This window comes from Heterodontus francisci, chromosome 15 (assembly GCF_036365525.1).
Source record: "Heterodontus francisci isolate sHetFra1 chromosome 15, sHetFra1.hap1, whole genome shotgun sequence".
NCBI classification, from domain to species: Eukaryota; Metazoa; Chordata; class Chondrichthyes; order Heterodontiformes; family Heterodontidae; genus Heterodontus; species Heterodontus francisci.
This window is the reverse complement of record NC_090385.1, coordinates 83990599-84002553: the sequence shown is the minus strand read 5'-3', so window position 1 is coordinate 84002553 and position 11955 is coordinate 83990599. Positions and strand designations below refer to the sequence as shown.

Sequence of the window (11955 nt, the reverse complement as noted above, 5' to 3'; positions counted from 1 at the left end):
AATAAAGGGCGAGTGCGGCATTGGAAGCTTCCTTCATTCAGCCGCGGCTACAGTCGGATGGATCTGGCTTGTCATGGCGAGTTACCAAGAACAAATCCCATTTGCCATCCACCGGTACACGGAGCTTCCACAATCCAACCCCCCGGGGCCTGACCCCACGGTTTATGGGGTTCCTATACACCATCCAGCCGCAGCCGTGAACCATGGAAATACCGAGGCCTGCAGCATAGTCTGAAGATTAACCAGAGCCATTCGCCAGAATGATCAGGCACTAAATGAGCTCTTTGTCCAAACACAAGCCTTCAAACCAGCCACTACACCACCACTTCCACCGGACAAACCGCCGCCACCTCGCCCTGCAAAATAACGTCATAAACCGCAGTCCCGCCCACATGCTCCTCACCGATTGGCTCGACTGCCTCTTTAAAGCGTTTAAAAACCCAGTCAGACGCTTCCTATTGGTCCATGTCACTGTCAATCAGCCTGCCGCACGGTCTCTTCCTCCATCACGTTCCGTCCACTCGAGCCCAGAGCGTGTAGAAAATAAGAACGTATCCCTCCGCTAGATCGGCTTTTCACCCCCCGCCACCTCCTATAGTCAACAACAGGCGTCGAATCCCCATTTATTACTAAATTAGAATCCTATAGCGATCGAGCACCATCGGTCAGGTGACTTTTGCCATCGCGTGTTGAGGAAAAACGGGGTGAAAGAGAGGGAAAAATTCGTGAACTATTTGTGGGCGGCGGAAGGCTGAAGGGAGGCGGTGTGAGGGGGGTGTGATGCGGCCGCCGTACCCTGAATGGCGACGGAGGCAAGCGGTGGGGGAGCCGGGAAGTGAGAGACGGCGACACCGCACCGGAGCTGCAGATCCACCGGGAACATGGCGGATAAACGCGCCGACTCCAGCCGAGCCTCGCAGCTGGAGTGGGGTGGGTGTTGGTTGGTTATTTTGTTTTGGGGGGGGGGTCATGGCGGGTAAGGGGGGATGAGATTGTGTTGCTGCGGTTTTAATCAGTGAAAAGCCGGCGTCCTGTTGACTTTTCCTTCTCTCTCTCTCACGCGGCAGAGCTTTACTACCTGATCGCCCGCTTCCTCCTATCCGGACCCTGTCAGAAGTCGGCACGGGTAAGTAGATCCTCCTGTGTGGAGGCCGGTTTGTAAAGTGACGGCCTCTTTCCCCGGTGTTTCAACCCCTCACTGACTCAGTTTCTGTCTCTTATTACAGGTCTTGATCCAGGAACTGGAGGAATATCAGGTAAAAACAGCTGCTGCCCGTTTTTGCTCACCTTTCTTCCCACCCCCTTTCAATCCCTTTAACCTCCCCTTTCTGCGGGTAATTTTAATGTCGATTGACGGCCCGAAACGTTTCAGCGGCAAATATTTTATTCTCTTTTTCTTTTCACATCTCTCTCCTCCCCCTCTCCCCCCCCCCCCCCACCCCCGGTCCTCCAACATTTCCTTTTTCCTCAGCTGATCCCGAAGCGCCTGGACTGGGAAGGGAAGGAACACCGCAGGAGTTTCGAGAGCCTGGTGAGTGTTTTTTTTTAAAGGACTTAGACGAAAAAACTTTTCTTTTCGGTCAAATTGAATCTCCCGCAAAAAAAAGCTCCTTAACAAAAAGGGAACTCTTTTTAAAAGGAAAACAACTCGGGCCATTTAACATTTTGATGCTGCTGAATCGACACGGCCCGCTTTGGTTGAGTGACACGTACCCTCAGAAATCGATGTGAAAATCGGGGTTTAAAATTAAAGGAAATAAAGCGATTTCGGTGAAAATAAAGCGCTTATTGCAGATAATGGTTTTGGGGGCGATGGAGATTACGTCGGCATATTGGGATCTCCTCCAATCGGAAAGCAGCTCTGATCTGTTGCTAAGGCTGAGTGGAATGTGACGCCTTCTCCCATTGGCCGCTTGACGGGGCAGACTCTGATACAGGAAGCTGATGGCGAGCACGTCTGCCAATTCATTAGCATTGCCTTATACTGACTGCACATAATAGACAGCTGGAATATCTTACAGCAATGACTAGTCCATTGTTTGCCATCTTTTCCTTTTTTCCATTGGTTACTTTGGAAATTGTGCTGCAACACTTAAAACATGTTCCTCTGCATGTAATGAAGTGTAGGGTGCTTGGCGATGTGTGTTTTTAGTCCTGTCCCTCATTGTTTCAGCAATAGATGAGTGACAGTACAGGTTGAAAATAGTACAAAAGAATGCACAAAGATACTTGGAAGGGAAATAAAAATTACTTCGTTTTTCGTTCTAAACCTATCCCATTTCAGATTTCATAACATGTAATTAAATTAAACAAAGAATAACTGAATATTTGTTTTTTGTCCTTTGTTTCTATTTTGCACTAAATTGTGCTTTCAATTCAGTGATTAAAATTTTGTTCACTGGCTATTCATAGTCATAGGTTATACATTGTTTGTTTCAAGGGATATATTTTATTGTAGGGTCATTTGGAAGGATTAATTCTTAGAATTAATTTGATTTGTTAATGTAATTTGTTTCTTCCAGGTATTGCATTTTTATTTAACAGTGCAGTGGATTTCCTATACTAAACAATTTCATTTATTCGAACAAATTTGAAACATTGAAAATCCTTCCAAGTTACAATTTAACTGTACGTTTATAAATTAGTTGTCTTAGTTGCAAGTATTAAAAGCTTCAGTCTCTTCAATTAAGAATAGGATTTATTTTCATTATATTTAGTTTATTATAAACTATAACATTAATTTGGCATAAAAACTCTGTGGATATTTGCGAATGCAGTTACTTTAGCATATTGCCAACTTATCCAGTTAGTTACATATGTCCATACTGATGATTTTCAGGTATTAAATGCTGTAGAGAAGCAGCTGTCTGGATTTCCCTATTCAATGCATCAGTTGTTTGCCACATTTGCAATCAACATTCCTGAATCCCCTTTGACCATATTATCTACAGTCTTACCACTGTGACCCTCACATAGTTCTTTGTTAGTAGGTCTCATCTAGGCAGTAACTCTTGAGCAGTTTGGATTTCTAGAGCTCAGAGACCCCAAGGGCCTTTATATGCCACATCTGGATCCTGTACTTAAGGGGTGTACCGTTGTGCAGTTTGCTGCAAAGCTGTACCTTGTTTCGAAATGTCTGATGCTGAGTACATGACCAAAAAAGGGTGTTGAGGATCTTGTAGTTGTTACAACAAGAAATAACTTACAGAAGATGTTGTTCATCTGGCTGCAAGATGGTTGAATATTGTACTTCAGTCAGGTGAAGGTTTGGTTTGGTACTGAGTGAAACATGTGATCCCATTTCTGACTATTTAAAAGCCTCTGCTTGATTTTTATGCACTCGCTGGCATTGCTCTAACAACAATTTGGAGAGGTGAATTATGGTGAATGCTTAAGACCATTTGGGTGCAGTGGTGATTCATTAATGTGAAAATATGAACATAGGATAGCAGAAGCACAGTTGGTTCTTAAGTGACAAGTTGGACTAGTTTCAATGGCATACGGTACTGTTCAATTGAGTTTTGTGGCATGCTGTGACAACATAAGCAATTGAAGGTTTATAGTGCAGTGGGAATGAAATTCCCTTCTGCCATGATTTTTTTAAAATTTGATTGTAAACATTCATGTGAATTCGTAATGTAGCCAAACTTCTCTTGTAAGCTTATACCAAATTGCATTAGAGAAATCAAAACAGTGAAGAAAAGTAATGCATTGCGAAAGAAAATTGTGAAAATATTGTGCAATGAGAGAGCTGGAATTTGTATTGAGTATTGTAAGTTGCTGTGTGTTTAGGGTTTTTAGCGTATAAAAGAATTTACATTTGGATTAAATGTTTGCATTCATAGTTGCACCTAATGAGCTTATGGTATTGTGCAACCATGAGAAACCATTTTGATTTAGTGTGGTGTATGAAAATAGTTTTTATATAAACATCTGATGAAGGATGGTCTAAGACTCTGCACTTTGATATGAAACATGGGTGTGTACAACATTTTCATACTGTAAGTTAAATTTCATGTATGTATAATTGCAGCCTGTTATTTGCGACATACTTCTTAAGTGTTTTTCTAAGAACAATCGCTAAATGGTTGAAACTAAACTGATGGAGATATATATAAAAAAATGTAGATGAGGTAAAATTGCAAAAGTGAGTTGTAGAAATGTGATACCAAAGTAAGAGTGGCATGTGCCAAAGTATCCATGGAGCATAAATTGATTATAATATGTTTTCTGACTGAATTTGTGGTGGCTAACCAAGTTGTTTTAATCTAGAAACATTTAACAATGTGCATCCAAAATAAATTTTCTGTGAATTTGGTATTTGTCTATTCTGTTAGCGTGTGTAATATTTGAACTTTTGAGCAACCTTTAATCATGTAGCGTAAATCCTGGAAGGATAGAAATGTTTACCTGGTCGTTCTTCATTTAGGTTGGTGATGTTGCATATGATTTATTTGTTCATTATTCAGATTAAGATTGCATGACTCTGAATTTGAAACTGATGTATTTAGACTCCAGTTTGACATATGAAATTGTTCTTTGAAAGAACTGCCTATTGGCAAGACATTTCTGGTGGCTGTTCAGATGTGTTAAATGCCTTTTAGTGGCAAAGAGTGTGAATTTTGAAATATGGGAATGGGAAGTTTATGCACCTAGCACTGAGCTTAAGATCTGAATGTTGGATTTGATTTTTTTTCATAATTTACAGGCCTCTATTTGGCAACTGATATTCTCATAAATGTGTCGTAATATTTAAGTTGGTGTGTGAAATGTGCAGTTCAGTAGCAAGTATTCATTGATCAGTAACTTTTGGTGCTTTGTACATGTAATTTTTGGATTAATTCATGTGTATTAAAAAGAAATCATGAGTCAGGAGCTCCCAGATTTAACCATATTATCTTTTTTGAGGGCTGATTAAAAAAAAAATTAGATTAAATGATAACAGTTGAGGTGGGGTGGTTTTATTTTTAGCGTATGGGCTGCCAAAATTATTGTTTGCTGTGATTTTGCATCAGTTTTGGTCTGGTAATAGAACTGTTTCAATCCAAAAATTGCTGATCTGGAAAAATATATTTAAAGTACTGTTATACTACTTTTGTTCTATATAAAGTAGTTTGAGATGCTAGTCAATGCAAGCCCAGCATTATAACTTCGGAGTTAGGTTAGTGATTAATGGTTTCATTTGTCACTGAAGGCAGATTATGCAAGATCACTTTAGTAGTTAATCTCATAGTACCTAAACTTTTTCCAGGGTGAAGTACGACTCCAGCTTAGTGTGAAGCTGCAATGTTCAGTCTGCATGATAACTTGGGTTTTCTAGCTACATGTTACAAATAACTACTATCTGTAGTATAACACCTCCTTAGAGTCACTCTGAATTATATAGTGCAATCTATTTTAATACAATTTGTATCCGGTTGTCCCTGGAAACAGGAGTTGGGAAGAACACTGGTATATGCGACATAGAACTTTTTCTCTCTGGAATTCCCACATGTTTCTTTGTCTTATGTTTTTAAATTGCTGACTAGGTTTATTTGCAGCGTGCGTTCCCATCTGATTGAGGTTAATTTTATGTTGTGACCTTGTGCCCACCACACCCTGGGCGAAGACAGCCCAAACTCATTGCAATAAGGACATTTTTGATCCAACAGCTTGGAATGGAATCAAACTTGAGGAGAATGGCTACCCACTGAGCAACCAATCTCTCCATTCTCTTATTGATTCAATCTAACTGTTGTAATATCTAAAACCTAGGAACAAGAGAGAATTGAATGATGCCATTAAGGGTTCAGAACTCCATTTGTAACTTTGTAGAATTATTTGGCAATTGAGAAGTATAGCCTCCTTCTGTTACCCTGGAGTTAGTTATCCTTCAGTGGGATCCTGGCTGTGCAAAGCATGAAACTACATTTCTATGGCTTGGTCCATTCAGTTAAAACCTGAATGAATGCTAAAGTAAAAGGATTGTATACTTATTCGACTACTGGGCTGTGTCATCATTCCAAAGGAAGTTGCACTTCTGGTCACTTTGGTGAAATTTATAGCATTTTGCTATAAGTAGTAAACAGAGGAATCATCTCTGGGCTAAATCAGCCTCTCAAAATTTCATTTCAAATTGGAATTTATCTGAAGTTGGCTGTCAGGTCAAGCAGATATGGCATTTCGCTTTGTGTAGGTGAGTCTTTTGAGCGGGTTGGGGGTGTGCTTATTGAAGAACTGCATTTTTTTTCCCACTAATGCTTTTTTGTAGTCATAAACATACACTAAGGTATAATTCTGGTATGTCCTTTTAACCTCTGCAGATTTACTCCACAGATGGGAGGCATAAATTTAATGCCAACTTAGCTGCTGAAGTCAGTAGCAGATTTGTACTACAAGAGGTTTTTTGGATTGAGACGTTAGGATGCGAGGGACATAACGAAAGTTGTTACATAGCTAATTTTATTGGTAAATAGGATAACTTAATTTACTTAAACTCTAATATAAAATGTATTTACTGATTGTGTTCTATCCTAAAATATGCTGGACCCTGCTTGGTTAGTCCTGAGTATAAATACTGGAAATTAGTCCAAGCTTTTAATATCTCTTCATATGTTTGATATACTTCTGAGGTTGTGCAAATTTAACTCAAGTCACTTTTCAGTTTTTGATCAGTTTCTTTATTAGTGGTGGAAGTAATAAAAACTGTTAATTTATCTAAAGAACTAAAGAAAGAAATACTTGCAATTATATAGCGCCTTGCACGATCACTGGACATCTCAAAGCGCTTTACAACCAATTAAGTACTTTTTGAAGTGTAGTCATTGTTTTAATGCAGGAAGTGCAGCAGCCAGTGTGCGCACAGGAAACTCCCATAAACAACAATGTGATAATGACCAGGTAATCTGTTTGTGTGATGTTGATTTGAGGATAAATATTGGCCAGGACACCAGCGATAACTCCCTTGCTCATCTTTAAAATAGTGCCATGAGATCTTTTACATCCACCCGAGCATGCAGATGGGACCTCGGTTTAACGTCTCATCCGAGAGATGGCACCTCCAACAGTGCAGCGCTCCCTCAGTACTGCACTGGAGTATTAGCCTTGATTTTTGCGCTCAAGCCCTGGAGTGGGACTTGAACCCGGAACGTTGTGACTCAGATGAGAGTGCTACAACTGAGCCACAGCTGACATGTTAACTCTTTAATAAGCTTGAACTTTTTTCGAATGTGTAAGTAATATCTACTAAGAGTAATTTCTAATCCAGTTTTCTGATTCTGTAATGATTTGCAGCAATGTGAAAAAAAAATTGAGTCAAAGGGACTTGAGTGGAAATGTGAGTGAGCCAACATAATTCTTTTTGACTTTGTTTAGGTTTTAGCTAATAAACATGTGTCTTCAGATCACTTACTGCAAATTTGTCAGCGAATTGGTCCCCTTTTGGATAAAGAGATACCACCCAGTGTCCCTGGAGTGCAAACATTACTGGGAGTGGGACGACAGTCATTATTACGGACTGCAAAAGGTAAATAAAATGGAAGATGCATTCTCTTGTTTAGTGTGCTACTGACTTTCATTGGTGACTAATTTAATTCATTGTGAGTTTAAATGCACTGGTTATTTTGCGGAAAATAATGTACTTCTCTGATCTATTGTACTTTTAGAAACTCCTCGAGTATATTTATTGAAAGGATTGCTAAAATGAAAAATTATAATTGATGAATGCATCACCTTTGACACACCACATACACTTGTGATCTTGATAGAACTGGAAAATTATCTAGCATCATTAGGCAGCTGCACTGTCTTTATCAAATTTTAAAAAATCACTTTTTAATTTGCGATATTTAAAGTAGCTGCAAAACGACTGCCACCTTAACATAAATCAAACCAGTGCATTTAGATGGTACTTGTGGGCTTGATTGGGTCTTTTGGCATTAAATGCAGTCTCTCTTTGCTTAAAATTCTGCAAGTTACTAAGGATGAACTAAAAGCTGAATACAATCAAACTTACACACAACCTTTGGTATTATGAAGCTTTTGACACAACCCGGTTTATATATACCTTGCCTGAAGCTCCACTAAGAAGTGTGGTTAAGAACTATTGTTCAGTCACTTTCCAACCATGTATAACACAGATTATACTTAAATTCGCATGATTCAGTGGTAACTTTTTTTGTTACAGATTGCAAACATATAGCATGGAAAGGTTCAGCCTTTGCTGCCCTTCATCGAGGCAGGCCACCAGAACCACCTGTGCATTATGGGAAACCTCCAAATGTTGGTAAGTCAGAAAGATAGTGTTAAAGCTATTGATAGCCTGGTGTGCTCATAATTATTATTTCTGCATTGTGAAATTGTGGTGGGCAAACAAACATGAATTTAATGGAATGGGGGCTACAGAATCACTCAGGTTTTGCTGGTGTTATGTAACGCTTAGTATTCTGTTGCTAAAATGTATCTCTTAAGGTCCCAAGTTGTGATTCCTGGGCCAGTTAAAGGTTAGTTGTTCTTGGGTAGATCCTCTGGCCAAACTGGCGTTTTTAAAACTGTTGCTGAGAAGAGTGATTCCATGCTACCAGCAGAAGCATAAATAAAACTGCATTATAAAGTGCATATAGAAAGTATGAAATTCATGAAAAAATGCGAAATTAGATATTTATATTTTAAAATACTATGAATTGAATAGCCTATTTTCTGTTGTCTTTGTTTTGGCATACCTATTCACAAAATCATTTCTCAATATTTAGTATCAGGTACGAGGAAGAGAAAGAAAGCTATAAAACTGTGAATCTAACTTGGCATTTTACTCCTTGGGCTGGATTTTATGTCGGGCTGGTGGGAGTTGGCCACCGACGTAGAAGTCGGGGGCGACCCCGCTTCTGCCCAGCCTGGGGGTCGTCCTGCATTTTACTGGTCCCCAGGCTTTGATTGTTCCAAGGTGGAACTTCCACCCACTTGAGGGAGGAAGTCCTGCCTCATTGATCTGCCAGCCAATCATCGGGCTGGCAGCTCTTAGTCCCAGCAGCGCCACCGGGAGCGGTGGCCACTGCCGTGACTGCAGCCCAGCCAAGGATCTGGAGCCAGGAGTGCAGGTAAGTTTGGTTTGCCTCGCCGGGGGTTATTGTTTGGGCCCCGGCGAGGTAAGGGTGGTCTTTTGGGGGGAAGGGAGGCGTCTTGGGTCCTGTGGCTGGTTGGGGAAGCGGGGGTGGTCTCAATTGGGCACCCTGTAAAATTCCGGCCCTTGTTTAAACTGCTGACTGACAACAGGTTGTAGTTCAGATAATGGCTGGAGAAGGTTTATTTCAGTCTTTTGGGTTGAGGGACTCCAATAAATTATTCTTGAACCCAATTTAATTAACAAAGGATACAATACATGAGAGAATGGAAGTTTAATTTCAAGGCATGGTAAAGAATTAGCTAATGCAGCTTCATAGCACAGTGAAGGAGTGTACATCCTTTACAGGTCCATTGCACATTTAAAAATCTATTTTTTTAAATACAGAGAATACTTTCTCCCTCTCGACATAAACATATATTGCCATAGTTCTTTTTTAATTTGGGAAGATTGATATTACATGAAGTATGACTATGGGGTCTCCACATTTCTCATTATTTGCTATTTCAGCTAATATCACTAATGCCAAACAGCTGACAGGATGTGGACGGCACAGCCATGTTTTTCCTGTTGTTGTGTACCAGCATGTGAAAATGTACAAGAGGATACTTGGGCATCTTTCTTCTGTGTATTGTGTAGCTTTCGACCGTACAGGGAGGAGAATTTTCACGGTGAGAAGACCATTGAGCATTTAATATGAGCAATAATCAAAAAGCATAGAAAATACATTATTGAATGGAGTTGAATGGTAATCTTGCTGCTCAGTGACGTAGTGAATTACTGCAGTTCAATTTCAAAAATATTTTGTAAAAATTGTAAAAATACTTAATGTTTTACTTGGGATATAAATACAAGGTATGCATTTCATTAAGTTACTAGTTAAATATTTAAAACATGCAGTTTATTTTTCATAAAGCAAATGCTGCTCATGATAGATTTGACAATACTTTCTAAGTGTGGGTGGTATATTATGTAATTCACAGTGTATTATTCTGTTGCTAAAGAGGGTGTGTTTGTGTGTGTGTGTAGCTTAGTGCATCCCCTTAAGGGCCCAAGCTGTGATTCCTTTCTGGGTCAGTTAGAGTTTAATTGTTGGCCAGCTCCTCTGGTCAGACTGAAATTTTAAAAAAAACTTGAATTTACTTCATGAAACCAATTAGAGGGTATTTTCTGTTGAACTTTCTCTGGACATTAGAAGTTACATTTTCTTAAAATAATAAAAAGAAAGGCAATGCAACCTGTTGCACATGCATGATTAGTATCACTTTTGAAGTAGCTTGGTTCAAATATATATTTAAAATGAGAATATGGCATTTGTTAGCACATGAAGTGGCTGAGACAAATTGCAAAGATGATAATGGGAAGTAGGCGATGGAGAAAGGAATAGAAGGATATATTGACGTGAAATGACAAGGTGGGAGGAGGCTTGTCTGGAGTATAAAAGCTGACATAGACCTCCTGGGCTGAATGGCCTTGTTGTGCTGTAAATTTCTGTATAACAATATGTCATAACAAACCTACTAATGAACAAAACAGAAACATCCTACTAGTTTCTTTTGGCTGCTCCCCAAAGGAAGAAGCTGGGAATTTACAGGTAGCTGCCAATCTGGACGCAAACTTCCTTTAGCAACAGCAGTTAGCTTCCAATTGACTTCGGGCTATTATATTCACAGAAGGGCAAATTGTTAATATTTATGTATCAATTTGAATGCACATTGAGGTATATGTTTGTATTGGTCTATAGCACGAATATAACGTTATCTACGTTTAAAAGAAGTTTCGTGCATTTGTGCAGCTATGGCTATGGATTGCAAGATTGATTTTGAAGCAAAGTTCAATACTTGGATATTCATGTAATGTGATTTTAGCTTAAACATTGAGCAGCTTATATTCCAGTATTTAAAATCTGCTGTACTATTTCTAGGGTTCAGATGATTGCTTGGTGAAGATTTGGGCCACTGATGATGGACGACTCCTGTCCACTCTGCGTGGGCACTCAGCTGAGATTTCTGATATGGCTGTTAACTACGAGAACACATTAATTGCTGCAGGCAGCTGTGATAAAGTGATCCGTGTTTGGTGCTTACGGACGTGTGCTCCTGTTGCTGTATTACAAGGGCATACTGGATCTATAACCTCTTTATTGGTAATGGGATTGGATCCTGTTCCATGTCTGTTTGTTTCTTCTGAATTGCCTATTTTTGGAAATAACAATGAAAATACTTTCATAAATAATGCCATGAAAAGTAAAATGAGTTTTAAATAGCCTTGTTGCGATTCTTAAAAAACATATCTTAGTATCATAGATTGATGCAGCACACAGGAAGCCATTGGGCCTATTATGCCTATGTTGGCTCATTGAAAGAGCCAACATAGTCATATGAACATAGCCTCATGCCCATCTCTATCCCCATAGCCAGCAATTTTTTTCCTTTTCCAGTATTTATCCAAATCCCTTTTGAAAGTTGAGTCCTTTAGGCAGTGTATTCCAGATCGTAACTCGTTGCATGACATCTTGCTGTGAATTTTTTTTCTTGCCCCCTCTGGTTCTTTTGCCAGTCACCTCAAACTTGTGTTCTCTGGTTATCAACCCATCTGCCACTAGAATCAATTCTCTTTATTTACTCTATCATGCCCTTCAAGATTGTGCATAGGACTATCGCATCTCTCCATAACCTTCTCTGCTCTAAGAAGAACAATCCCAATTACTTTAGTCTTTCCACATAACTGAAGTGTTTCACCCTGATACTGTTCTCCCCTGCACACGCTAAAGCTTTGCCATCGTTCCTAATAAAGTGTGATGCACAAAAGTGACCACTCCAGTTGAGGCCTAACCAGCATTTTATAAAGTTTTAGCA

At 39.5% G+C, this 11955-nt stretch overlaps 1 protein-coding gene across 8 annotated transcripts in view; it reads left to right on the top strand.

Annotated features, from left to right (window-relative positions):
• The first annotated feature begins 532 nt into the window (after positions 1–532).
• Positions 533–11955, top strand: part of brwd3 (bromodomain and WD repeat domain containing 3) — a 114893-nt gene continuing 103470 nt past the window's right edge. For 3 of the 8 annotated variants that reach the window (XR_010976479.1, XM_068047771.1, XM_068047772.1), the window contains exons 1-8: positions 535–930; positions 1068–1126; positions 1227–1256; positions 1472–1531; positions 7354–7504; positions 8165–8263; positions 9608–9768; positions 11022–11243. Coding sequence is in view for 7 of the 8 variants with exons in the window: in XM_068047771.1 (XP_067903872.1) it covers positions 882–930; positions 1068–1126; positions 1227–1256; positions 1472–1531; positions 7354–7504; positions 8165–8263; positions 9608–9768; positions 11022–11243 (831 nt within the window). In the remaining variant the exon portion in view is untranslated. Of the gene's footprint in view, positions 931–1067; positions 1127–1226; positions 1257–1471; positions 1532–7353; positions 7505–8164; positions 8264–9607; positions 9769–11021; positions 11244–11955 lie in introns of all 8 variants that reach the window. The other 5 variants (XM_068047768.1, XM_068047767.1, XM_068047773.1 and 2 more) reach the window with 4 other exon arrangements.